Source organism: Culex quinquefasciatus, chromosome 1, assembly GCF_015732765.1.
Source record: "Culex quinquefasciatus strain JHB chromosome 1, VPISU_Cqui_1.0_pri_paternal, whole genome shotgun sequence".
Lineage (NCBI taxonomy): Eukaryota > Metazoa > Arthropoda > Insecta > Diptera > Culicidae > Culex > Culex quinquefasciatus.
Window position 1 is genome coordinate 87,136,852 of NC_051861.1, and position 27,766 is coordinate 87,164,617.

The 27,766-nt window shown below is 38.7% G+C and overlaps 1 protein-coding gene across 6 annotated transcripts; it reads left to right on the plus strand.

Moving 5' to 3' along the window:
- Positions 1 to 425: 425 nt before the first annotated feature.
- LOC6045951 (proton channel OtopLc) lies at positions 426 to 27,725 on the plus strand. Of its 6 annotated transcripts, none has more exons than XM_038261452.1 (6): positions 426 to 497; positions 7,758 to 7,979; positions 25,187 to 25,669; positions 25,742 to 25,959; positions 26,020 to 26,409; positions 26,466 to 27,613. In XM_038261452.1, the coding sequence occupies exons 2-6, from the start codon at positions 7,897 to 7,899 to the stop codon at positions 27,611 to 27,613; spliced, it is 2,322 nt and encodes a 773-aa protein (XP_038117380.1). In that variant the 5' UTR covers positions 426 to 497; positions 7,758 to 7,896. The 6 variants fall into 6 exon arrangements, with proteins under 6 accessions (XP_038117380.1, XP_038117385.1, XP_038117391.1 ...); XM_038261457.1 differs by having other exon boundaries at positions 438 to 633; XM_038261463.1 differs by lacking the exon at positions 426 to 497 and adding an exon at positions 7,546 to 7,602.
- The last annotated feature ends 41 nt before the right edge of the window (positions 27,726 to 27,766 follow it).

Consider the following 27,766-nt stretch of genomic DNA (forward strand, 5'->3'; position numbering starts at 1 on the left):
CGACAACGCGCCGGTTATCTCTGAATTTATCTATGCAAACATTGGGCTTTACTGGTAGACCGCCTTCAACGGGTTTTGTACCTTTCTGTCTCGTTTTAGTTGCAGCTTGAAGCGGCACTGTACAAAAAAGTTTATTTTATAATGTAAATGAAATTAATTAATTCAAACTTACATGCATTCACTTGATATACATGTTGCCAGTATCTTCAAGCAGTTTCAAATCAATATTTTTCAATAGAGTTCTACATCAAATATTTTCCACAGTGCCCCCCCGATAGTTCGAGCTTAGTAGTTTGACTTTTCAACAACTCTGTATTTTTTTATAGCCTCCTCTGCTGCTCCGGGTGGAGGTCTGCAGCCTGCGGCGCTAGCAAGTCTCCTCGCGACAGTCGTCAGCTGCCGTCACCTGCGGGGCTTCCACACCAGCCGTCAGTACATCAGTAGTGTCGGTTGTCTCCGGTCGTGAAGCTTTGCGGGAGCTTTCAGTCGCACCACGCGTAAGTCGCTCGGTCGCGCAGCTGATTTGCAGGCGCACGTGTCTGCGAAAATTATCGCGGCTTTATCAATTTTGGCACACCGAGCCAAAATATCGCGAAAAAATGTGGTCCATGACTCGCCGAAGTTTTCTTTTGTGTGTGTAAACTGGAGTGCTTTGAACGGGCGGGAAGTGATAACCAAAAGTCGTCATGAGCGTCGTCAAGCTTTGTTGGTCCTACCAATTAGAGGGTGCTTTTGAACAACCCGAATTGTGGGCTATGATAATGTGTGACGTTGTGTGCTTTGTGATGGATAAGATTAGCGAGTTTTCGGGGGTTTTAGTCCAAGATGATTCGTCGAATTGTTTTTTATTGAAATGTTTAAAACCGGTTAACTCTATGATTTTTTTTTCTTTTTAGCAGCAATTCAAAAATGTACGAGTCAGATGTTTAAATTACCGAATTATATAAATGTAAAAGAAATCAGAGCAATTTGCTACAAAATCGGACGATTTCGACCATTTTTAATTATGTTTATTTTTTTTATTTGGCTCAAACTTTGTGGGGGCCTTCTCTGTGACCAAAAAAGCTATTTTGTGACATTGGTTCATCCATACAGGTCCCCATACAATTTTAGCAGCTGTCGATACAAAAATGATACGTAAATATTCAAACATTTCGTCACCGTCGTGCTAACTTGTCGTACGTGAATTTTGGGCCATATTGATTTAAGAACGCCATTTTGTGCAGCTCACAATGCCTCATCTTTTGACCTTCACAGATCCCCAAAATTCGATTTCAATCCTGAGGTATTAAATGAAAACCAAAAGAGCTCCGAAAATTTTTGTCACTTTTCATATGAAAGAAGTTTCAATCTTGTCGTGCTATCTTGTCACTCCCTGAAAATTTATGTAAGTGCGACAAAGGGATTTCAGGTCAGAACGCGTTTGACGCACGTACAAGTTAGACTTACGTATACATTTGTAATTATAACTCGGAACTCCAGCAACCAACTTTAACCAAACATCGGGACAATGCACAGAATGGTCAGTCAACAAAACGTGTTTGTTATTGTTTACATTGCGTGCTTTCGTTTTTGTTTATTCAAGGTTCTTGGCCACAGGCGTTTTTCTCGGAACGTCGAAATGGTGGGTGCGACAAGATAGCACGACGACGTCGATTTGTAACTTTTGAGTGAATTTTCTGATCAATTGCAAATTCAATTTTACAATAAAAAAAACCAGATTTAATATCACCAGAGGTGAAATAGAGCCTTTCTTACAAAACTCCGACAAATATATTGGTGCAATTAATTTTTCAGAAACATAATGATACCACCCAGTGAGAATTTGACCTAAAATTTCGAATCTTTGTAGGCAAAATCTCGAATGCTATTTTTTTAATTTCAGAGGTGGGTCATTCCTTCACAAGTGACCACGCGTCCAACATCGACCTTCACCAAATCTGCTCATTTTTGGCATGGGGGTTGTTTTTGCCCCAAAAACAAAGAATCCAAAACGTGGGGGAATGAGCTCATATTTTCAGGCTAGCTTCTGCACCCGGAACTGAACATCGGCATACGAGAGGATAAAGAGCACGATTCGGTAGTAAAATGGTACTGTGTGCGGACTGAGAGGATAAATCACGAAACTACCGAGAGTACTTTACTCATGGGTTCATTTTCAAAAAAAGTTCATCTATCAAAAAAAGTACCGGTACCGAGTCTCGAACCCAAGACCTTCGACATATTGAACCGTGCCTTTGCCGTATGGGCCACCATGGCTCGGTGACTAAGTGGCGGTCATTTGTCCATATAAGCCAATCAATACGATGAACTGTTCCAATGAACGAATGAACACGCGAGAGGACTTTACTCTCGCAAAATAGCACTTTCCTCACGTTTCTTTTCGTGAGGACTATCCCTCGTTCTTCAACTTTGGGTGTGGGCCATAAACCTAGAAAATTCTAGTTGAAGTGCTCGAAATTAAACATTTTGTCATTTTCTTATATCCGTGAACCACGCCAAGTCCTGCCAAGACGGGGGTTCAAATGCATACATACATACATAAATACATAATTACAATACATACATACATACATACACCCAAAACTGGCAGCGCTAGTCCGAGAGAATGATGGTCTCGAGTCGAGAGAACAGTGGTACCATTCACGGACGCAGAGAACACAGCTCGAAATGGGCGATAGAACTATTCTCTCGAGGTTCATTTGCAAAAAAAGTTCATCCGTCAAACAAAAAACCAAAAGTGTCGACAACGGGAATCGAACCAGAGACCTTTGATAAACCAATCCAATGACTTAGCTGCCTCGGCCACCACAGCTTAGTGACCAAGGAGAAGTCAGAAGTCGATGTATGACACTTGTTGGAGATTTATTGATTCAACTAACGAATGAACTCATTTGTTATGATGGTGTGAGTTGGTACCATTATTCTATCGATTTTGGCACTGAGCCCTCAATAAATTTTGAGAGAACGATTATCTCGACTCTGAATTTTGGGTGTACATAAATTCAATTTTGGAACATTCACTTGCTTCCGTTAAGAAATTGAAAAAAAATCAAGTTTCAAGGCCTACTATACAATGTACTGTTGAAAATTGATGGTAAAGTAAAACATTTGCTATGCAATACAGAGCTTTCCAACTTAAAAATGTGATATCTCAAGAAATATTCAATTTACCCTGAGGTTTTGATTGAATTTAATGTAAAAAACTCTCAGCAATCGAATGCAACTGTCAGTTTTCCCGTAAGTGCTCGTCAAAAGGGTTAAAAATGCATTTTAAAACTTAAAGCGCAAAATTTTCATATCTGGCAACATTGTAAGTAAATTTTGAGTACGCCATTCGATTCTACGTCAAAAAATCTTCAAATATGCATACCCAAAAGTTCACTTTTTGTAAACTTTTCTCTTAGCAAAATGCATTTTAAAAATGAGGTTTTCAAAAATCTCAAAAAAGGGGGGGGGGGTGCCACGGGCGCGGGGGTGGACCAAATGTCACCAAACTTGGGATTCTTTGTTTTTGGAGCAAAAACAACCCCCATGCCAAATATGAGCAGATTTGGTGAAGGTCGATGTTGGACGCGTGATCACTTGGGAAGGAATGCAAATTAGTTTCAGCTGTCAAAATGCTTATGCGCCCTTTTCAAATGTTGCTCCAGATTTATAGAAAAAAAAACGGAATCGACGTAACACCTTATAATGTGGCCCTCTTAAACCTTGCGGTTTCGTCAACGGATCCACACTGCCGTTTTACGGCGATATGATGTATACGCCATTTTGGACATTTTCAATTTTATTGTACAGTCTGATAAAGAATCTTAAAAGCTACCTCCTGACGAAAGAATTTTTCAAAAAACTGCTCTGGGGCCCATTTTATTAAGCAAACAAACAATGATGTATACGCCAATTTTACTCATCATGATGTATGTATACATTGAGAATTGATAGAAGTCAAATTCAATACTGTTTGAATGTTGATTTGAGGTTTTGGGACCAAATCAAGACTGGGCAATATTTTATAACATTATTTCGATTTAATTCTTAAGGGGACGTCCATTAGGCATCATCCATAAAGTACGTCACGATCTGAGGGAAGAGGGGGGTTTTGAGAAAGCGTGACGTTGCGTGTTAAAAGCATAGGGAAATCGTGACAAAGGGGGGTGGAGTAAATTTTGGCTGATTTTAATGTGACGTACTTAATGGATGACACCTTATCCACATCCACGTAGACACTTTTTTGAAAATTCTAGACCCACCCACCTCCCTTGCTGACAATTGTTCTTGCAAAAAATGTGTTTATGGAGCATAGACAATCGCTAAGGGAGCGTCCTTTTATTACGTAACGCAAACAATCAGATTTTTAGATCCCCCTCGTAACAAAATTTCTATACAAATTTTAAAATTTTTGTATGGAGCATAACACGGCCTCCGACCCCCTCCCCCCAACTGCGTTACGGGTTCCACTCAGCTATCAAAATATCTGGCACAAAAAATAAAGCCAGCTTTGATCGCTTTGAACGAGCAATGTATACATACATCATTGGGCAGGAAAAGTAGTGATTTTTTATTGCTATTTTTTCGGCCAAATGATGTTTATGGTTTAAAATCGTAGAGAATAGGAAAAAACAAGAAATTTTGTAGGGGCCACATTTTTATTGTACTTTTTAACAGTTTCTACAGAGCAGACCTCAAATTAGTCATTTTGAATTGAAAAAATGAACAAAAACAGAAAATCGTGTCTACAGCAAAATCATCTCAATGGCCTATACATCATATCGCCGTAAAACGGCAGACAGGCGTGTATCGTTCTTTTTGCGACAAGACTCCGCCTCCCGGGTCTCCTAAGTGTGAAGGTATGGGCACGGGGAGAGGGCACCGAATACCTATATTTACACTTAGAATTTTTTTGCGTCCGCCCCGGGATTCGAACCGGCGACCTCTGGATTGTGAGTCCAGTGCGCGGTCCGATTGATCCACACAGGCAGACTCCAGATTTATAGATAAAGCTATTTTTTTGAAAATTCATATATCCGGAACCAGATTTTGCACCATCATGCGCAGTATGGCTGGAGGATGTATTTTGTAGTCCCCTTAAAAAAATAGAAAAAATCGGAGATTGAAAAATACGTATTTTGTAAATCCAAATTTTAGTAACATAATTAAAAATTTATTTTTTTAAATCTTTTATTTTACTTTCAAGTAGCTATTTTTTCCACAGAATCAATCAGAAAATTCTTTGTCAAGATACAGAATTTCATACATTTTCATATCCGTTTTGTATGAACAACCCCCAAAAATGTATGCAAAAATGATGCCAGATGACTTTTTTGACTCAGGGGATACAAGAAAAAAGTTTCATCCACATCAAAAGATACAAAGCAATATCGATTTGCGAAAAACACTACTCAACTTTTGAATTATAGAAAAAAAAATATTCGGAGGTGTTTTCATTTTTTTTTTTAAATTGCAAAAAAACTGTTATTTTTGAAACAGCACTAACGCAGACTATCAAATAAATGTTTGGTAGTATGGACGAGCACCATGTTGCTTATTAAGAATCAATCTAATTAAATTAATAAAAAAATAATCACACACAAGGACAACACTCGAAGGTTAATCCCAAGAACATTAGGGTGATTTATTGTCACTTTGGCATGCAAATTTAGTCATTAGGTTTGGAAGGAATTCATTAATCAAAACATTTTAATTGCTTTCAGAGTAAACTTGTTTTTAATGACACAAGCTTAACGCTTGCACACCACGAATTTGCGAATTATTTTATCTATATTTTTGTATGAAATGATTTGATACGATATGATTAAAAACAAATTTTTATTCGACCATAAAAAATCTTGACGAAACATTCAGGAGCGATAGAAAGTCCCATTAACAGTCGAATGCGACGATTTAAAAAAATATTTTTGGCTATAGAGTTACACAGCAAAAAATCCGATGGTAGAATCGCATGCAAAAGCATGCACATCACCTTCGTCAAAAAAGACACTTAATATTACACACTGCATGTACAATTTTTGTAAACACAAAAAAAAAGTTGCAACCGACGGGACTGGAACCCAGCACCATCAGTTAGGACTGACGCCTTAGCCCGCTCGGCCATCAGACCAATAAAAAAAGGAATAGATAAACGCATATATCAGCTTGACATTTTGGTCAAGTAGATTTCCCATCCTGATGGTCTACATATTTCAGGGTGTAATATTACATAGAATGAAAGTAATGGCTTGGCCAGCGTAGCACAAGACTCAAACCGGGTAATCCCAGGGTCGGCAAACTACTAGGTGATTCAAGGGAGGATCGGTTACAACAGAAAAACACGGAAGGATTTCCACTTTTCAACAACACTTTATTTGGGGTTTTGGTTCGTGTGGGTGTGGGTGTGTTAAGTGTGGGTTTTTCAGGGGCTAACATACCGTGATCCGCTCAGCTGATGGTTCGCCTCCGGCGATTGCGGGCCGGCAGAGGAGTTCGTCCAACCTCCACTCTGCGGCGGGAACTGCCCCAAAGGGGGGGGGGGTATTGTTGTTGCTGACGGATGCGGCGGCCCTTTGTTCTTGGCTGCGAGTCTGGACTTCGGCGCCAGATGCAGCGTTGTTCGCCGGCCTCCTTGGGCGGCGTCGGTTCTTCCGGCTTCTGTACCGGGATGATGGACGACCAGCGGGCGTTGCTGGTTCCGATGGGCAGGCGTCTTCCCTCATTGGCTGATCGGCAGCCCCAGAGTCCACTGATGCGGGCGTGCCGAGAGGGGACCCTCCTTTGCGGTTAAGGCCAGCGGCCTGAGGGTGGTCGTCCTTGACGGTGATGGCGCGGGAGGCGCCAGACGACGGGGTGGTCCTATTACGGATTAGACGTGGGAAGCTACCAGCACGGGATTTACGCAACCCAGGCCGACCAATCCGAGATGGACGAGCTGCTCGCGGAAACCTCCTGGTTCCGCCGATGGGAAGGGCGATTGACGACCCTTCGCGGGAGCACGACTTGTCCACTCGGACGCCTGTTTGGAAGAGAGCGATTTTCCCCAAATCGACTTCCCTCATTTGTTTTCCCAAGTCCATTTTTCCCACCATTTCCTTTGTGACGTATTCAAATGCGCCCGCAGGAAACAGGTGGACATCAGCCTCGCTTACACTGATACGCTTCGCCCCATCAAAACTGTTGTAGTGTAGTGTAAGTGGTATAAAATGCTGAGGCGAAGCTTCAATTATCCAGAATTGTAACCAACGGTTACAAGAATTTCATAAAATAATGCACAATTTATTTTACACCCAGGTCTTTTACACGCAGCTGGATTACTACTTTTTTTGCTGTGTAAGGTTTAGCCATAAAAATAAGAGGGTCTCTCTCAAAATCTCCCGTCCTAAACCCCAATTTTAGTGCTAATTCACTGTGCAATTGAAGGCCATACAAAGAGCTTCATATCTGACGGGGGAGGTTAGTGAAGATAATTCCGCCCCAATCTGCCGATTGGCGATCGAAGTGCTCACAGTACTAATGTCTACGTCGTCACACCAAATACTTATCTCAATCCTCGAAAGCTCTCACGAACGTGTTTGCGGCAGCGCGCGCCAACTCCTTTTCGACGCCAATTAGGTTCGTGTGTAATTAAGACCAGAGTCACCAGCAGGTAGTGGGGTAGTCGATGTGCTCAACACAAAGTTGTGTAGAAAATTCCTCTGACCATAAGCAAGAGTGCGTGTCCAAGTGTGATACTAATGCTAAAAGTCGTTGATGTTTGAGTTTTTAAGTGAATTGCAGTTGCAGTCGACGTCAGTGTGTATGCTGAAAAAGGAAAAATCAAGAATCGTCGCTGGTGTGAACGACAATTAGCCGAACGAGTACCTACACTAAAACGAACGTGCCATCGGCAGTTGCCGCGAGGTGAACATGAGTATTAGTAACGGTGGTGGGGGAGGAGGCAGCGGAAGTGGATCCTGCAAAAACTACAAAAAGAATTCGGTTACGTTCAGGTAATTATTTATTTTATTGTCATCATATCTAAATTAATTCAAACCTGGAAGCTTGAAAATTTGAAGATTTGAGATTTGTAGATTTGAAGATTTAAAGATTAAAAGATTTGAGATTTGTAGATTTGAAGATTTGAAGATTTAAAGATTTAAAGATTTAAAGATTTAAAGATTTAAAGATTTAAAGATTTAAAGATTTAAAGATTTAAAGATTTAAAGATTTAAAGATTTGAAGATTTGAAGATTTGAAGATTTGAAGATTTGAAGATTTGAAGATTTGAAGATTTGAAGATTTGAAGATTTGAAGATTTGATTCAGATTCACCTCAATCTCAAGATAATAGGTATATTCCCGTACTGCAGAATTCTGCAATTCTGCACAAAAACGGCAGCAGAGCGTTCCCGTACTTTTCTGCAACAAAAGTAACTTTTCTCTCAGGCAGAACTTCTGCGGTGAGAGAGGTAGAAGTTGCAGCAAAACCGTTCCCGTACTTTTCTGCAAGCTCTCTCTTCTCTTTCTTGTTGAAAAGTTACTGCAATTTGGTGTGATGGATGTTGCTTACATAAAATCTGCTAGTTGGGTGAAATTAAGCATTTTATTATAAGTTGTAATAAAAAATGATTATGGGTTATTTTTTTTATGTCTGGTTTTATTGAGAACGATTTTTTTTTGTAAACGATTGCAGGCTTAGTTCATTTATGTAAATGATATAGCGATTTTTTTAGTGTTTATATTTTTATCTGATAAAAAATTGATAACTTAAGCCATAGTATTACAGCACGGCTAGTACCCCAACAAAAAATTGTACTATAAAAACAAATTGTTTTTAAAAACTTTTAAAAGACACATTTCTTTTGAGTTTAATAATTTCAAATAAATATTTGTTTATGAATAATTTTTGAATATACCTCGGAATATACTAAACATGTGTGTTAAATAACAGGTAAATTTAATTGGCAAATAATAAATTATACCTTTAACAGTGCTGCCAATATGTATTCTTATATGAACCAAAAATAATGTTATTTTCATGAAATTAAAATTCTCAAGTTCTTACATTTTTAAATTCATACATTCTTGAACTTTTATTTTCTATGTCATATTGAATCATTATAAATACACATTTTTTGAAGTCATATTTTAGGTTAGAAACTCAAATTTAGAGAATTTAGAGAATGAAAATTTTGACTGTTCCTATTTTATTTATTTTTGAGTTTTAAAAATTTGGATTTACGGAATTTTTTTTATATTACTTGTATTTGAAATTATAATTTCCTTAAGATCTTTTTTTTCTGATATAATTATTTGCATTTTTAAATTTCTCAAATATCTGATTTGTTTTTTAAAAGTTTTTATATTTTTAATTATGGATTTCTTAATTTCCACATTGCTTAATTAATTTTTGAGTTTGTGACCATTTTTTTTATTTGTCAATTTTACTGCGTCACCATTGTACTTTCATGTGACATCCAGTCATAATTTATTTATGTTATCCTGAATAATCTTTCAAACATTCTGCTTTCAAACATGTATTTATGGCCCCTTCTATATAAAACCTTTGTTTGTCTTTTTTTATCATATTTATTAAACGTACCTGCCACTCTCATTTATAAAATTGTTTACCTAATGTAAAATTTTTAAGTTGTTTCTAATATATGATTTCTACCTAAGCATAATAAATTTCTAGTTACTTAATAAATGATACATCCTTGATTTTTTAAATAAAATGTTGTGCTGCATAAAACAATAACGTCCCAGTTCTAGAGGTAAACTTCTTTCAATTACCTTTTTTGTCAACATTTTTTTTTTAATATTTTGAAATAAAAAAGAATACCCAATTTGAGTAAATCCACTCAACTCAGTCAACTGTGTACAATGTTGCAGAAAAGGTACTGGAACGCGCTACCCAGGCAAAATTTATGCCGCTTCTCTCCTTGCAGAACTTCTGCAAAATAGAGAGATGAAGAAAGTGACTTATGCTGGCTGGGAGCGGCCGTGGCTGACTGGTTACGGGGTTCGCTTTGAAAACGAACGTTCCTGGGTTCGATTCCCATCTGCCCCCACCGAGAAAGTATAGGAAATATAAATCTTGAAACTATGAACAGAAACGAAAAATCAAAGCCGCTCGAGTCGGGGTTCGATCCCCCGTCCTTTAGATTGGTAAGCAAAAATGCTAACCACTAGGCCATCATCGCGACTTGGTAAATTATGTCTGGAATTAGGAAAACTGTTGCTATCAACTATATACGCGCTGGGTCCTTGTCCATTTGACAAGGGTTCGGAAGTTCTAAATAACGTTTGAATCCGATTGGTGCAAACGTTCTTCAGGGCGGGGCTTGTCGATAAAGCTGAAGTACCTTGCGCTCGGCTAGCCAGCGTAGAAATGGGTCACCGAAGCTCGGCAGAGCTAACACCTTCCAAATGCCTATGCGAGTTATTTGCATGTATAGAATGTAGATCTAAAAATACATGGAAACATCTCAATTTGTAAGAAGCGGCCGCGTGGTCCCGTTTGGTTGGTTGCACACACACACACACACATGAAGAAAGTGACTTATGCTGGCTGCAGAATTCTGCAGAAGCTGCAAAAATTCTGCAATTCTGCAAGTACGGGAATAGACCTATTGTCATAAACTTAACGTACAATACGTACACTATCGAGAAATTAAAAGTGAGAGTGTGTGCGTGCAACATGGAGTTAAACTTTTCGAAGTGCCATGGGAACCTTCATAGCAACTTCACAGAAAGTTTAACTCCATGTTGCAGATTTGACAGCTCGATAGAGTAATCTAAGTGCATATGTATTGCGCGTCCGTACACGAAAATAAAGTTAGGTTTAATTTTGTCAGGCAGCAAAACCAAATGGCTAGTGTGCGTACGCGAAACGTCATGTGTGTGTGTGTGTGTGTGCGTATATAGTTGATGGTGGTAACAGTATTCCTAATTCCAGTCATAGCTCACCAAGTCGCGATGGCCTAGTGGTTAGCATTTTTGCTTACCAATCCAAAGGACGGGGGATCGAACCCCGACTCGAGCGACTTTGATTTTTCGTACATGTTCAGAGTTTCAAGATTTATATTTCCTATACTTTCTCGTTGGGAGCAGATGGGAATCGAACCCAGGACCATTCGCTTACAAAGCGAACACCGTAACCAGTCAGCCACGGCCGCTCCTGTGCGTACGCGAAACGTCATAAAGCTATATTGTCTTTTGCAAGCAGAACATAACCAAACTTTTCGGCACCCTCAGCAAACGTCAAACCAATCGTGGAATTAAAAAGAGAGATGTGAGCCGGTAACATGGAGTGAATCTTTCGCAACTGTTTTGGAAAACTTCACAGCAGCTTGACACAAAGTTTAACTCCATGTTGCACTTTTAATTTCTCGATACAAATTGCTGCCGGATCTTTTTCCGGATCTCTCCCGGAAGAGATCCGGCAGCAATTTTGTATGGTTTGACGTTTGCGGAGGGTACCAAAAAAGGTAAACAAATCATTTCGTGCATCAGTCAATAGTAATAACACAAGATAAAAAAAAAACGAACAAAATCAGTCAAGTACACGCATCAATGCCATTGCAAGTCAATAAAATCAAATAAAAACACTGCAAATTGATGCAATTTCCCATCTCAGATAAAAGGGTACCTGCTAAGTACTTATCGATCGATTGATTCCACTTGATGAACAGAAGACAGATAGACCGAGAGTGTGTGTGACGGAGAGAGTAAATGAGTAACAACATTTATTTTTTCACAAGCCTCGCGTATCGTGTCAATCGCGTGTGATAAGAGTCCACCAACAAGGGTCTTGTTATCGGGGGAAAAGTCTTGAATAACGTTTGAAAAGGACGGATTACTGAAACAATTGGGAGAAATTCATTCAAGAATGCATTATATTTCAAAACATTACCTGAACAGCTAATTTATGATACGATTCGCCCTTTTCACATGGTGTTCCAGAATTTTCACTATTGCACATCCTTCTCGAAGGTGTGGTGCGGTGGGGTTGTGCTAATCTCTCACACTGTGTGACTGTTTGGCAAAGTGCGAAACACTGGCCGCTTGTGCCTGTGAGTGTGTGTGTTTTATAAAAGCCACTCATTTCCACCGGCGGCCTTTTAGTACAGCACAAACCTCGGGTCCGGAATGACCGCGTCGGAAGTTTTCGGTGAAACGTCGGTGGCCAAAGCGTCGACATTCGGGTCCGATCGGTTGCTCATAGTTTCCAGTGATCCTCTCGGGCCAACCCCACCCCCCTCCCCATTACCAGAGGAGACGATCGTGGCTGCGACGAAAAAAACGAAGAAGGCTTTGTCTGGCGAAGATCGGTCGGCGGCTGCTATCACATGGTCGCCGGAGATCATCCAAGCAACCGATGGGGGAGAGAATGGTGATGATGACGACGGAGAGAAGATTGGCGGAGAATGTCGACTGCATTCGGATAGCGGCGGCGATGGTGAATGGTAATTGACCGCAAATTTGAGCCCTGCATGACGTTAGTGCTAGATGATAAATGAACGATTAGCACGTTCCTCCGTTATTGCAGGGAAAAAAGTTTCTTGAAAAACAAAACTATCATGTTTACAAGTCTAAGAGTGCGCATTTTAACTGTGCCTTTGCAAATTATTTCCATTGTACATGGACGGCTTAATTTTGCTAAATCATTTTAATTCAAAAGCGAGTTTATCACCAATGTGTCACAGGTAGGGTTGTAAAAATATCAAACTATCAGCTCTCAGCTACTACATTTATCAAGCCTGAATACTCACACCCCAAATACAACTGCTCTTCTTTCCGTATTGATATTCTCAGCGCCGAAAACGTGTTTGTGTTTACACACTCGCGTTTGACATTCTCCTTTTCTCTCTAATTCCCGCTTTCACGATCATCCAATCGCAACAGCGTTTACCCACAAAAGCCGCCACAAAACGCAAGCGCAGTTTATCGGGACGTCATGCGTCGTCGGGCCCTAATCGCCGTCTCGTGTTCTTCCATTGCAGTTTTCAAAGAGATTTAGAGACTTAGCGGTGAGAACGCATAGGTGAGGAAAAGGGAAGAAGTGATAGAGAGAAAATGTCATCGCTGAGAATCACGAGACACAAAATAAAATTCACAAGCTACAGTGACGGTCGCTACACTCTCTGATGTTTTGGTGCAGAGATTATCAAATGATCGCTTCTTCGACAAAGAGATTTGGGGTAAAATAGATCACATTGATACGACCTCTAGAACCGAGCAAAATCTACAAAATCTGCCTATTAAGAATGCTAATGAAACAAGTGATCATGAGAAGATTTTTTCCATACCTTCAAACTTGAGCGGCCAAATCTTCTGACAAGATTATAAGCAAACAAGCGATGTGACCCAATGGTCAAATCACCTCTGATGATGACCAATGAAGCCAATATTGGAGTACATACGGTGTGAAGACATACTACGTGTTTATTATTCGCGTATGATATTCATGCTAATATTTCGATTAATATTATGCGCGTATGATACGCCGTAAGCAGTATACTCGAAGTGATTAACCCTTAGATGTGACCTCGGTTCCGCCAAATTTGCAGTAATTATTTGAAAAACGTACGCATTTGAACACTTTGTTCGTGGTTCCCATTTTCATGAACACTTGTTCACGATTTTGGGAACTCTTTTTTCTCCGTGTACAGCTCAAAATTGACACAGATTCTTAATTTTGTCGAAGGAATCGAACCAGAAGGTTTCATCGAGATTTAAAAAAAAAACTTTTTTCTTGTCAAACTATCGTCCAATTGAATGCAGACCATTGCATCATACAACATTAATTTTCATGTTTGTAAACAAAAAAATGCACTTTTACAAATTTTGGGACCACATATCGGAAAAGAACCAGAATCTTCAAAATAATTACTCAAATAAAATAAGGAAGGCACCAACCAAGGTTGTTAACAATAAAATTATCGAGGCTCTATTACGATAACGATAGCTCTATCGTTATCATCGGGACGATAACGATAATATATCGTTATCATTATATTTATTTCGATAATTCTATCCGCGATAATCTTATCGCCTATAATGGACGATAACCCATTTTATTTTTTTTTTCTAAAATTGATTAATTTAACCATATCAATGCTCAATGCTTTCACTAAGAATAAATTACTCAAAATTGTTCACAAAATATCGTATTTTTTCGAAAGTACCAAAATTTTCATAATTTGCAGTATCAAATAAACCAAAATTTTGTATGCTTTTTCACAATAGTAGAGTCTTTTTATGGAAAATACTAAAATATTCACAAATAACCGTATTTTTGCAAAAAAAATACTCAATTTTTTTAAATATGCAATATGGATATCAAATAAAGCGAAATTTTGTTTGAGTGTTTTATTATTATTTTTTTTTTTTGTTAAGCAAGCTCTTCCCGGCAAACTTCGTCCTGCCCATTTTTGGTTTCCTGACGTTTCTTGCTTGTTTGCTAATTTAGCCTCCTGCGATCAAAATTTGATTTTACGCAGCTTTTCCCATACAATCTGCAGATTTTCTGGAATCGGTTCCAGAGTGGCCAAAGTTGTCATTTTTTGGCGTAAGAACCTTCCTTGGATCTTTTAAACTCAACGCAAAAAAAGCACCTCGATACGACGCTCCGTATTGAACTGATTCGCGTTCGAACAAAACCGTCGAAATTTTTTTTATATATAGATATAGATACTTTTTTTTCCAAAATACCTTTTTTTAAAAAAAAAACTCATTTTTTTTTAATTTGCAATATGGGATTGGGTATGAACGAAGCAAAATTTTGTATCATATGAAGCATACACAATTCAAATGTATGTATGAAGCATGCAAAATTTCGCTTCATTTGATACCCGTATTGCATATTTTGAAAATATAAGTATTTTCGAAAAAATAAGGCATTTTGCGAAAATTTCAGTATTTTCAAAAAAAATCCAATATTTTGTAAAAGAGCAGTTCTCTAGGATTTCGGTCATTCGATTTTTTTTGTATTTTTTAATCCGACTGAAACTTTTTTGGTGCCTTCGGTATGCCCAAAGAAGCCATTTTGCATCATTAGTTTGTCCATATAATTTTCCATACAAATTCGGCAGCTGTCCATACAAAATGATGTATGAAAATTCAAAAATCTGTATCTTTTGAAGGAATTTTTGATCGATTTGGTGTCTTCGGCAAAGTTGTAGGTATGGATACGGACTACACTGGAAAAAAATAATACACGGTAAAAAAAATTTGGTGATTTTTTTATTTAACTTTTATCACTAAAACTTGATTTACAAAAAACACTATTTTTAATTTTTTATTTTTGATATGTTTTAGAAGGCATAAAATGCCAACTTTTCAGAAATTTCTAGGTTGTGCAAAATCACTGACCGAGTTATGAATTTTTAATCAATACTGATTTTTCAAAAATCGAAATTTTGGTCGTAAAATTTTTCAACTTTATTTTCGATGTAAAATCAAATTTGCAATCAAAAGTACTTTACTGAAATTTTGATAAAGTGCACCGTTTTCAAGTTATAGCCATATTTAAGTGACTTTTTGAAAATAGTCGCAGTTTTCATTTTTAAATTAGTGCACATGTTTGCCCAGTTTTGAAAAAATATTTTGAAAAGCTGAGAAAATTCTCTATATTTTGCTTATTTGGACTTTGTTGATACGACCTTTAGTTGCTGAGATATTGCAATGCAAAGGTTTAAAAACAGGAAAATTGATGTTTTCTAAGTTTCACCCAAACAACCCACCATTTTCTATCGTCAATATCTCAGCAACTAATGGTCCGATTTTCAATGTTAATATATGAAACATTTGTGAAATTTTCCGATCTCTTCGAAAAAATATTTTGGAATTTTCAAATCAAGACTAACATTTCACAAAGGCCAAACATTCAATATTACGCCCTTTTAAAATGTTTGTCTTGATTTGAAAATTCCAAAATATTTTTTCGAAAAGATCGGAAAATTTCACAATTGTTTCATATATTAACATTGAAAATCGGACCATTAGTTGCTGAGATATTGACGATAGAAAATGGTGGGTTGTTTGGGTGAAACATAGAAAACATCAATTTTCCTGTTTTTAAACCTTTGCATTGCAATATCTCAGCAACTAAAGGTCGTATCAACATAGTCCGAATAAGCAAAATATAGAGAATTTTCTCAGCTTTTCAAAAATATTTTTTTCAAAACTGGGCAAACATGTGCACTAATTTAAAAAAATGAAAAACTGCGACTATTTTCAAAAAAGTCACTTAAATATGGCTATAACTTGAAAACGGTGCACTTTATCAAAATTTTAGTAAAGTACTTTTGATTGCAAATTTGATTTTACATCGAAAATGAAGTTGAAAAATTTTACGACCAAAATTTCGATTTTTGAAAAATCAGTATTGATTAAAAATTCATAACTCGGTCAGTGATTTTTGCACAACCTGAAATTTCTGAAAAGTTGGCATTTTATGTCTTCTAAAACATATCAAAAATAAAAAAATTAAAAATAGTGTTTTTGTAAATCAAGTTTTAGTGATAAAGTTAAATAAAAAATCACCAAATTTTTTTACCGTGTATTATTTTTTCCAGTGTAGTCCGTATCCATACCTACAACTTTGCCGAAGACACCAAATCGATCAAAAATTCCTTCAAAAGATACAGATTTTTGAATTTTCATACATCATTTTTGTATGGACAGCTGCCGAATTTGTATGGAAAATTATATGGACAAACTAATGATGCAAAATGGCTTCTTTGGGCATACCGAAGGCACCAAAAAAGTTTCAGCCGGATTAAAAAATACAAAAATTAAAATTGAAGAAAAAAGACCGATTTCGTAGAGAATTGCTCAAAAGCAAACGAAATTTCAATTTGTTTGATACCCATATTGTAAATTTTTTATATTTGAGTACAGGGTTGTTAAAATATCAAAATATCAGCTCTCAGCAACTACAATTATCTCGCCTGAATATTCATGCCTCAAATACAACTGCTCTTCTCTCTTCATTGAAACTCTCAGCGACGAACATAGCCGAACACGTTTTCGTGTTTACCCACTCGCGATTGACATTTTCCTTTTCTCTCTCATTCTCGCTTCCACGAACATCCTACCGCAACAGCGTTTAACCACAAAAGCCGCCACAAAACCAATTTTGCAAACGCAGTTTGAAGGGGCGTCATGCGTGGTCGGCTCTAATCGCCATCTCGCGTTCTCTCATTGCAGTTTTCGGAGAGATTGAGAGACTCAGCGGTGAGAGCGCATAGTCGAGGAAAAGGGAAGGAGTGATAGAGAGAGAATGGCATCGCTGGGAATCAAGAGACACAAGAAGAGATCTCACAAGCTATAGTGACGGCTGCTATACTCTCGGATATTTTTGGTGCAGAGATAATCTATTGATAGCTTTTCTATCACTCTTTTGCAACACTGTTTGAGTATTTTCGAAAAAAATATAGTAATTTGTGAAAACTTTAATATTTTTCAAATAAAACTATTGAAAGCATAGAAAATTTAACATGATACGGTTGAGTTAATCGATTTTAGAAAGATTTTAACCTCACGAAACGATAATTTATCGTTATCGTCCCGACAATAACGATAATATTTATTGTTATCGTCGGGCGATAATATTATCGACGACAATTTTATCGATTAACAACCTTGGCACGAATCACATAGGTGGATTATATAAGTTTTTGTGAAATTATTTTGGGCTATATATTTTAAAGATTTCATCATTTCACTAATGGTATATCAGTAGTTTTAAATAGTTTTTTGAGGTATTAGAATTTGCAATATATTTCAAGATATTTAAAATCTAGAGATATGTTTTTGAAAAGGACGTTTACTTTGAAAACAAAAAAGTTCAAAAATAAAACGCAATTTTCAGTCCTCTTTTGTTCTTCTACGAAAAACCAAATCGTTGGGTCTTCCATTGTGAATCTCATCTTTTATGAAGATTTTCTTGATGATAGCTGATGTATATCAAACCTGGAAAAAAAAAACAAAACACAAATAATTAATCGTTACAGCATGAAATTTACGTCGTTCATGCGAAGTTAGTTCGATCACGACGATGTATCGTCTTGAACCGTAAATCAGTATTGCACGAGGATTATTAATAGATCACTTTGATTTATCACTCAAAGTTCCAGGTCACAACAAACAATTCAAAAACTGCTTTATTTTCTAACATCTAAATGTAAAACAAATTACCTACAATTAGTTTTAATTTGGAGTTTATTGTCGAGCACAGTAAAGAAAACATTACAAATGTAAACTGCTTCAAAAGATCCGAGTTTGATAAATTAGCACAAATTAGTTCTTTACTACCATAGCAGCAAATTGGCACATGTCACCTACCTTATTAGGAACGAACCTTTAATTCTACCCAAATCCTCGTGATCAACTTATAATCCTGTGGCTGCCATTTAACACACAGTCCAATATAAATAATGATCAATGCAACGCCGTCATTCTTGTTTGTCCACCATTTATCACTGCACACGGTGGTAAAGATTTACAGCTTAGACTCCCAAGAAAGCAGCACATGACAGCAGCGGTGGCTATTAATTTTATGGATCACAATTGCATTCGGAGAAGTCGAACAGATCAATTCGATTAGAATTAGTACAGTTAACAATTCAGAAGCGACAGCGATACCGGGAATCAACGGACAAATTTGAAGAGATAATCTATGAAGCTTGAAACAGAAGAGACTGGAAAAAGTTTGTTTGTCAGTTGGACCTTGCTTAGTTTGTGTCTCGGCAATGTTAAACTAACGTGTCGGTGGGTGTCTTGGCTAAATTTACAATTAAATTAACAAATATTACTTTAAGTGACGATTTAATTCAAGAAAGAATTTACTGTAAAAACTGCAAAATGCTTGCTTTTAAAAGCCTCGCCTATTTTAAACGCTTCACATCACCTTAAAATCTAGATTAGACCAATTCAACTTCTTGGTTATCTTACGGCTACTTACTTACGAGTGCGTCATTGACTGACTACCGTACGAAAAAAAAGAAGAGATCAAACATGACAGCAGTGTGACCGGTATCACACACCAAACGACTGCTGGGCAGCCCCTTTCCACGCCGCACCTTGATTGAGTCTCATTCAGCAGTTGAGAGCACACCTCACACACCTGGAGACTCCCGAAACGTGCAGTCGGCTGGTCAGTGTCCGTTTAGGTCTCACGCGTGAAGGATTAACTTCTGAGAAAGGTTCTCGAATTGCAAAAAAAAAGACTAGAAAAAGTGCACTTTTAATTGTTTTACAAGTGATTTAAAGTGCGGAAGTTCTTGCAAGTGAATTATTTTAAAAATTAAACAAACGAAGCTATCTGCCAAGGTTGGTTCTGCAATAAGATAAAGAAGTATAGAAATGATACAAAAAACACTTGGTTTTTAAAAGTGGCGCAAAAAAACTGGTCAAGTCTGGTTTGTCGTGTTGATTGAGTATAGTGCTTCAGCTACGAGTGTGGAGTGGAGCTAAGTGGAGTGTTTCGTTTTCAATTAGCTTGGTGATAAATTTAAAAAAACGGTGTCAACTTGAGATTTTAAGAACAAAAGCACTTCGAGAGGCTGCGATTGGGATGCAAATGAAGTGGATTTTATTTTTATCAGTACAAATACGAATCAATCAATTTGAGTGATTTTATCTAACAGGAAGCTGTGAAACGGGGGAAAAGTTCATTGATAATACACAACAATGAAATTCAAATAGGCTTTTTTTTACATTAATAGTTATAAAAATTAAAAGTGTTAAAATCAAGATAAGCCAAGTAAAGCTGGAGAACAACAACTGACTACTTGTTATGTAAATCAAATGTTATTATAAAAAGAAAGTTTAAATAAACTATATTTAATTAAAAAAACAATATTTCATTGAGGTTAAAACAGGGGTGACCTAAGCATGGAACGCGGGCCAAATGTGGCCCGCGATGTGATTTGTTGTGGCCCGCAGACCCATTTTGAATGATCATGTAAAATGGCCCGTCGACCACTTGTAAAGGGATTTTATACTTTTTCAAAATTAAGCTTGATTTTAAATATTTTTGAACTGATCTTTTTTTATTTCTGTAAATAAAAAAATAATAGTTTATTAATACAGTAGTTGTTCGGTAACTGGGCTGAGAACGTAGCCCAGTCACCGAATGCTGCTCGCTAACTGGGCTGAACGAAAAATAACGAGGGGACCACCGATGCATAATATTTTCCTGATGAATCATAAAAATAAAAATTTCTCAAATTTATTTACAATGCTTACTTTTCATATTTCTTTAATTGTGACTTTAAATTAAATAAATGTTTGAAAACAGTTTTTTTGGTCGAAAAGGCTCTTGGCATCCATTAACCCCTCAGTCATTTCTGTTTGTTTTGGTTTTTTGACGTTTGTCTGCTTTTTAAGTGGGCTACAGCCCAGTTATCGAGCGCCCAGTTAAAAAGCAGCCCAGTTAAACAACGCCCAGTTACCGAACAACTACTGTATTTCGATTCCCATTTTAGGGCAAAAATATTTTGTCCAAAAAAATTAAATAATTAATACAATTTCAAACGTTTCAATGTGAGTAATTTGTAAATATCATCAAAACTCTAATAAATCATTTTTGGAAATAATAATAAATATAAGTATTCTATATTAATTTGAACGTCGTGGTTACGTTTTTATGAACTGACCTTAAAACTTACTTGAGCAACTCTCTACGAAATCGGCCGATTTCGAGCATTTTTTATTTTTTTGTATTTTTTTATTTGACTTAAACTTTGTGGGGGCCTTCCCTATGACCAAATAAGCTATTTTGCGTCATTGGTTCACCCATACAAGTCTCCATACAATTTTGGCTGCTGTCCATACAAAAATGGTATGTAAATATTCAAACAGCTGTAACTTTTGATTGAATTTTCTGATCAATTTGGTGTCTTCGGCAAAGTTGTAGGTATTGTTGAGGACTTTTGAAAAAAAATAAGTACACGGAAAAAAAATTACAAAAAAATGTATCAACTTATCAACAAAAATTGAATATTAAGCCCATTTAAAATGCTGGTCTTGATTAAAAAAAATATTTTTTTCGAAAAGATCGGAAAATTTTTAATCTATTAAAATTGAAAATCGGACCATTACCTATTTGCTGAGATATGGTCATTAGAAAATGGTGGGTTGTTTTTGTGAGATGAAGAAAACTTTAATTTTCGTGTTTCTTTTTCTTAAAGCGACTCTATCTCAGCAACCCGAGGTCCAATTTTCAATGTCTCTTATGGCCTATCTACAATCACTTGGCTTAGAAAATTTCACTTAGCTTAGGAATTTGAATCGATGGAAATGAATCTGAGTTTCTACAATGGAAAAGTAATCAAATTAGAAACTGACGTTTGGTTTGGAAAATTTCAAAATCTACGGTAAGTTGACGTTTCCATATCAAAGGTAAACAAACAACTGCATAGCAACGTATATCAGCCCAGCGAGTTTTCTAAGTTGATTGTGGATGACGAACGTAAGTTGCAGACTTTCCTAAGTAACTACTTTACTTAGATGTTCTAAGCTAAGTGATTGTAGATAGGCCATTAGACAATTTTATAGCAAATTTTCTGAAAAAAAATTGAAAATTAAAAATTGAAAAACTGCAAATATTTCGCTAAAATCAAACTTTCGGTGGCAATATCTTGAGATCGGAGCCCCTTATAAAAAATCTGTATAGTACTTTTCGATTGCAAATTCAATTTTGCATTAAAAAATAATGTCAAACTTGTTTTTGCATGAAACTTCGATTTTTCCAAAAATCACTATTTTTTCAAAAATTCAAACCTCCGCGGCAGATTTTTTGACCATGTTTCTCTATGGCTCAAAAGTTGCGGATTTTTGTCCCCTAAAACATATCAAAAAATCTCGAAAATCAAAAAATACGTATTTTGGGAAATTGAGTTTTAGTGAAAAAAAAGTTGATTAAAAAATCTGCATAAAAAATTTCCATGTACCTATTTTTTCTCAAAAGTTCTTAACAATACCTACAACTTTGCCGAAGACACCAAATTGATCAGCTGTTTGAATATTTACATACCATTTTTGTATGGACAGCAGCCAAAATTGTATGGAGACTTGTATGGATGAACCAATCACACAAAATAGTTTATTTGGTCATAGGGAAGGCCCCCACAAAGTTTGAGCCAAATCAAAAAATACAAATAAAATCCATTTCCGGTTTTGGTAGAGAATTGCTCACTTAGCAGTTAGGAACCTTCCTTAGGAATTCGAACTAATTACAGTTAGATTACGAATCTGATTGACTACCATCTGATTCAGGCAGACGAAATCGTCGCCATCGTGCTAACTTGTCGTACGTGCATTTTGGGCCAAATTGAGTTAAGAACGCCATTTTGTGCAGCTCACAATGCCTCACCTTTTGACCTTCACAGATCCCCAAAATTCGATTTCAATCCTGAGATATTCAACAAAAACCGAAAAAACTCCGTGCATTTTTGTCACTTTACATATGAAAGTAGTTTCAATCTTGTCGTGCTATCTTGTCACTCCATGAAAATTCATGTAAGTGCGACAAAAGGCCAAAGGGATTTCAGGCCAGGAAAGTCAGGATGCGTTTGTCGCACGTTCAAGCTAGACTACCGTAAACATTTATAATTATAACTCGGGACTCCAGCAACCAACTTCAACCAAACTTTGGGACAATGCACAGAATGGTGAGCCAAAAAAAACGTGTATGTTATTGTTTACATTGCGTGCTCTCGTTTTTGAATATTCAAGGTCAAACATTAAAACGCGTTTTTCTCGGAACGTCAAAATGGCGGGTGCGACAAGATAGCACGACGACGTCGAAATGTTGAAATCGGAGGATCAAGGCTGTTACAAAAATATTACAAAGCTTTAGCCGAAGCCCTACCCTATTTTTAAAAAAATGGCTCGATTTTTCAAGGAGCAAGCATTTTTTTAAAAAAAAAAAGCTTCAAAAATCAATAAAAAAAAATTAGTGCAATCAGTTGAAATCAATTAAAAATGCATTCCTCTGCGGTTAGAATCATTTAAGCATGTTTGGGTTTAATAAACATGATTTGAATTTGAGTGAATTTTTGATGAATATATGTTTTTTTCACTAAAATGTTTTTTTAAAAATTAGACAAAGAAAAAAATATTGTCCACGCTACATATAAGAAAGATTTGTTTTGTATGGAAATTGCCCACGAGAGAGAGAGGGGGGCTTTCATTTAAAAAAAAAGTTCCCACGTCGTTTATGGATGGTCCCAATCATAATCTATAAAGTTGCTGAAGACACAAAATCCCCTCTCCGGATACACATTTTCGGGCATTCTTATTTTATATGACTTTCAAAATTATATGGAAACACTCATTACGAAAAAAGGCATGAATAAACTTCCATCAAAATTTAAAAAAACACGAAATAAAAAATCTCGAAAAAAAGCCAAATTTTTGAGAATTTGTCATGTTATATTGGAATTACTATCCCTCATCTATTAGCTATTTCGAAGAATATTTTGCATTTTTTTTCCTTTTTCTGCTTAAGGGGTTACATACAAGTAGAAAATCACAAAATTTCATGTTACAGAAAATTCATTAAATCCACTAAAAAGATGATTTCAAGCACTCCTGAAAGTTTCATGAAGATATTTCATGATTTGACTGAGTAAGAGACGATTAAGCTCCAAAAATCTGCCATACGCAAAGCGATCTGTCAGACTTTGTGGGCGTTTTTCTCTTAACACCTAGTTGATTTACGGAAGCCACGATATCTCAAAGCAGTGTTGAGATATCGTGGCACCCGTTTTTTGAAACTGCAAATTTCAAATACCGTTAGTGGGGGTGACATTGGGTCTGGGGGGTAAGATTAGGTCAAAGTGTTTTTTACGGATTTTACAATTTCTCAGGTTATTCTCAATGCAACTGAATTCTGTTAAAAGGGTTGTGTAGGGGACATCTTAAGATGACTTCGCTGAAAAAATCTCGTTCCTAGAACAAATCCTGTAATTTTGGCAGATGTCTAAAGTTGGGGTACGTTTTTGGCCTAATATGACCTCTCGAAAAATCATTTTTCTAATATTTTTGTTAGAATTGCTCGAAAACTACCCAAATGTTTGAAAATATCTACTTCAAACATTGTAGCATGTCAATACGATTCCCTCGAACAATAAACACTGTTGGGTGACTTGTTTTTACCATATCTTTGTATTTGAGCATCATTTTAGTTTCATTTGACCCAATGTCACCCCCACTAACGGTAGCTATATCTCGGCAGATTCAATAAAAATTTGAGTGTGTGCTCAAAAAAACACTGAAATTTTTGCCGATTTACATTTATGAAACCCCTTAATTCGTTCTCCTATGTACCAGTAAACCCTTACCCCGCTGTTGAAAGGTACCCCATTTCTCAGCTTAGATTAGGGAGCGTTCTAATTGGGGTAGGGCCAGAGGAGAAACACAAAAAACGTTCGAAAATGTTGAATCGATTTTTTCTCAGTTGCATCTCCTTAAGTTCCTTAGGGAACATTTTGAACCCTTTGAACCACTTTTCGGATATTCTGGGACTTCCAAAGTGCCATGGAAAACAGATCTTAGAGCCTACACTATATACTCTGTTAACCACTTTAAAAAGTCCTGGACCCTCCAAAGTATCAAAGAAAATAGATCTTGGAGTCTACCGTCGTAACAACACATTTCTACCAAGTTTTCTGACCCGTTGCCAACACTTTGAACTCTTTGGAACACTTTTTGTGCATCTCAAAAATCTTGATGGAACCAGAACACCTCAGAAGCGGTCCACAGGTTAAAAGAAAATCATCTCCCTTACGCAAAAGATGCTGACTATTGCACCATCTCCAACCGTTCAGTATCGGCAGTACGTGCCATCAAGCCGGCAATCAATCACACTCGTGATCGGGTCTAGAATGGCACAAAGTACAACAACACCGCATTCGTCACCGCATTACTCGTGTAAATAAAGTACGTCCAGATACCGCGATAGCAGCCATATCAGTACTTTTTCCTGCCACGTAACGCCCATGCTCCAAAAATATCTCACTGGAACAATCAATTCCTTGCGATTATACGACGGTTATCATATTTGCCAAGTATTGTCTCACCTTAAGCCTTGAGGCCGTTATCACGAGACTTGTGCCTGCACGAGACGGTGCACTTGTTGTTTACCGGTTTCTCTTCAAGATAAGTCAGATTGTTATAAGCTTCTGTTTTCTACCTCTTTCTAGTGAAACGCTGGACACCGATTTCAACCTGTCTTCAAGTCCCAGCGGCGGCCGAACCGATGATGAATCTGGTCTTCTTTTGACTGCCAAAAGCTCCCCATCGCCGACCCCAATGCCGATCAAGTACAACCACCACGGCTCGGCCACCATTCTGGACCAGATTCCGGAGAATGAGCAACCTTCCGCGGGCAAGCCGCACCATTCCAATGGAAACCACTCGAACGGACGGCGCCGATCTTCGGTGGCCATGCAGGAAATGCTTTCGACCCATCGACCTTCCACGATCATGTCCGCCCTGCGGCGAGGTTCGCTAGCCTGGCTACCCGGCCGGGGCAAGAGTGGATCCTCGTCCCATCAGGGAGGCCACGACGGAGCCGATTCCAACATGGGCAGCAAGGGCTCGCTCAGCCAGGTGCCCCACGGATCCGGTGGTGCCCACTGCGAGCTGGCCCTCGAGTCCCGCCGCAAGAATCGACGAATCGGAGAGTAGGTACACTGTGCTGTGAGGAAGTCACGCGCAGGCTTTGCTCAACCATTGTTCTTTTTCTTTCCCTGCAGTGACGCGCTGAGTACGGCCCTGTCGGCGCTGTACGCCAAGGTCATCGTGATCCTCGGCATTGCACTTCCCGTGACGGAGATCCTGTCGTCGCAGATCCCAGCCAACGTGTACCAGGGCTTCTACCTGTACCTGTACAGTGTGAGCATCACGTTCGTGATCTTTGTATACGCGTCGAATATGCGACGCAGGGCGGTGATGACGCTGATTAAGAGTTATCGTAAGTTTGGTGTTTGGTGAACGGGTTGATCGTTTCTTCAATGTAATCTCTTGTCCACAGAGGAAAAAACCAACACCTTCCCGGTCAAGAAGCGTGTCCCTCACTTCGGTTCGTTTTACCTGCGCGTCGGAGCGATCGCGTTCGGCATCGGCACGATGGTCTATTCGGGCCTGGAGCTGGGTCAGTACTTTGAGCTGCACGCTTCACCCGGCTGTCACAGCATCTTCGTGGCCCTGACCCCGGCCGCCCGAATGATCCTGTCGATCGTGCAGATGCAGTTCATCTTCCTAAACACATCCGAGCTGGACATGGCCCGCCACAAGGTGTTTGCTCGGTTCGGGTTGATGCACATGATCGCGACCAACCTGTGCGAGTGGCTTTACATCCTGGTTGAGGAAACCAAGCACGAGATTCACCACTTGGCCCACATGGCCGAACACCCGAGGATTGGTAAGTGCGGGGTGGTCACTTCTCATGAAGATCACAATTTTCTAACGATCCTCCAGTTTCAGCAATGGTCAACATCACCCACCAGATCTTGTCAACCACGACTACAACGACAACCACGGCTTCTCCTGCTCATTCCAGCGAGGAAAGTAGCGAAGAAGACTTCGGCGGAGCCTTCCTGCTAGCCAACGGAACAGCCCGCCACTCCAAGCGATCCCCCGTGGGCTCCACTGACCTTTCGGAGTACATCGACTGTCAGCGGACCAACATCATGGGCTCGTTAGTTCAGAACGCCTCGCCTTTCCTATTCCCCTGTACGATCGAGTACTCGCTCATTTGCGCCGTCATTCTGTACGAGATGTGGAAGAAGGTCAAAACGATCGCGGAGATTGATCGTACCCGGCGAACCTCGCACCGGCTACACAGTGTGGTCACCAATGGACACCAGGGTAACCATCATCATCCTACCGGCAAGAGTGCGCACCACTTCTCGGTAGACTGCTCTCGTGCACATCGCGGAATGTTCGGCGGCATAATCATCACCGTTCTCACGATCATCTGCTTGATCATGTACTTTGTGCTGCACGACGAACCCGGCTACGAGTACTTTGCGCTGCAAGAGGTCACCATCGCCGAAACGCTGCTCTACACCGTGACCGCGGCAGCGGTCGTGGCCGCCATGATCAAGATGCGCGACCTCAAGTACTGCAAGAAGCATAACGATCCTCACGCCAGCTCCGTCAGTTTGGACTGTACGCTGCTGGTGCTGGCCCAAACCGGAGTGTACGTGTACGGAATGTTCAGCATCGTCGGCAGCTACTTCTCGATCCAGAACAACGTCCCGGGTGCCCAGGAGGGCATGATCGCGGAACTGTTCAGCCTCGTTCAAACCTCCATCCAAACGCTCTTCATCCTGAACGCCGTGTGGCGCAAGTGCCGAGGCGCGCAACAACACCGGACCAAACCAGGTCGCGAAATTGTCACCTTCCTGCTCGTGGCCAACATGGCCATGTGGTTCATCAACACGCTGATCAAGGGCCGGGCGAGCTTCCGGCCGTCGCATCTGGACTTTTTCGGCACCTGGGCGTGGACCGTCATCACGCACGTCTCGATGCCGCTGGCCATTTTCTACCGGTTCCACTCGACGATCTGTCTGTTCGAAGTGTGGAAGTCAACGTACAAGGTCAAGGGTGGGGACCATCACTAGGGTTCCGGCTAACTGTTAGAATTAACTTATTTATAGTAAACCAGTGTGGTTGTGCGTTTGTAAATAGTAGCGTAAGCACCGTGGAATAAGATTTGAGCCTTTTTAGCAGCAAGAATGTTTTGGTACCGAAATAGCTAAAAAGAAACTTCTAAA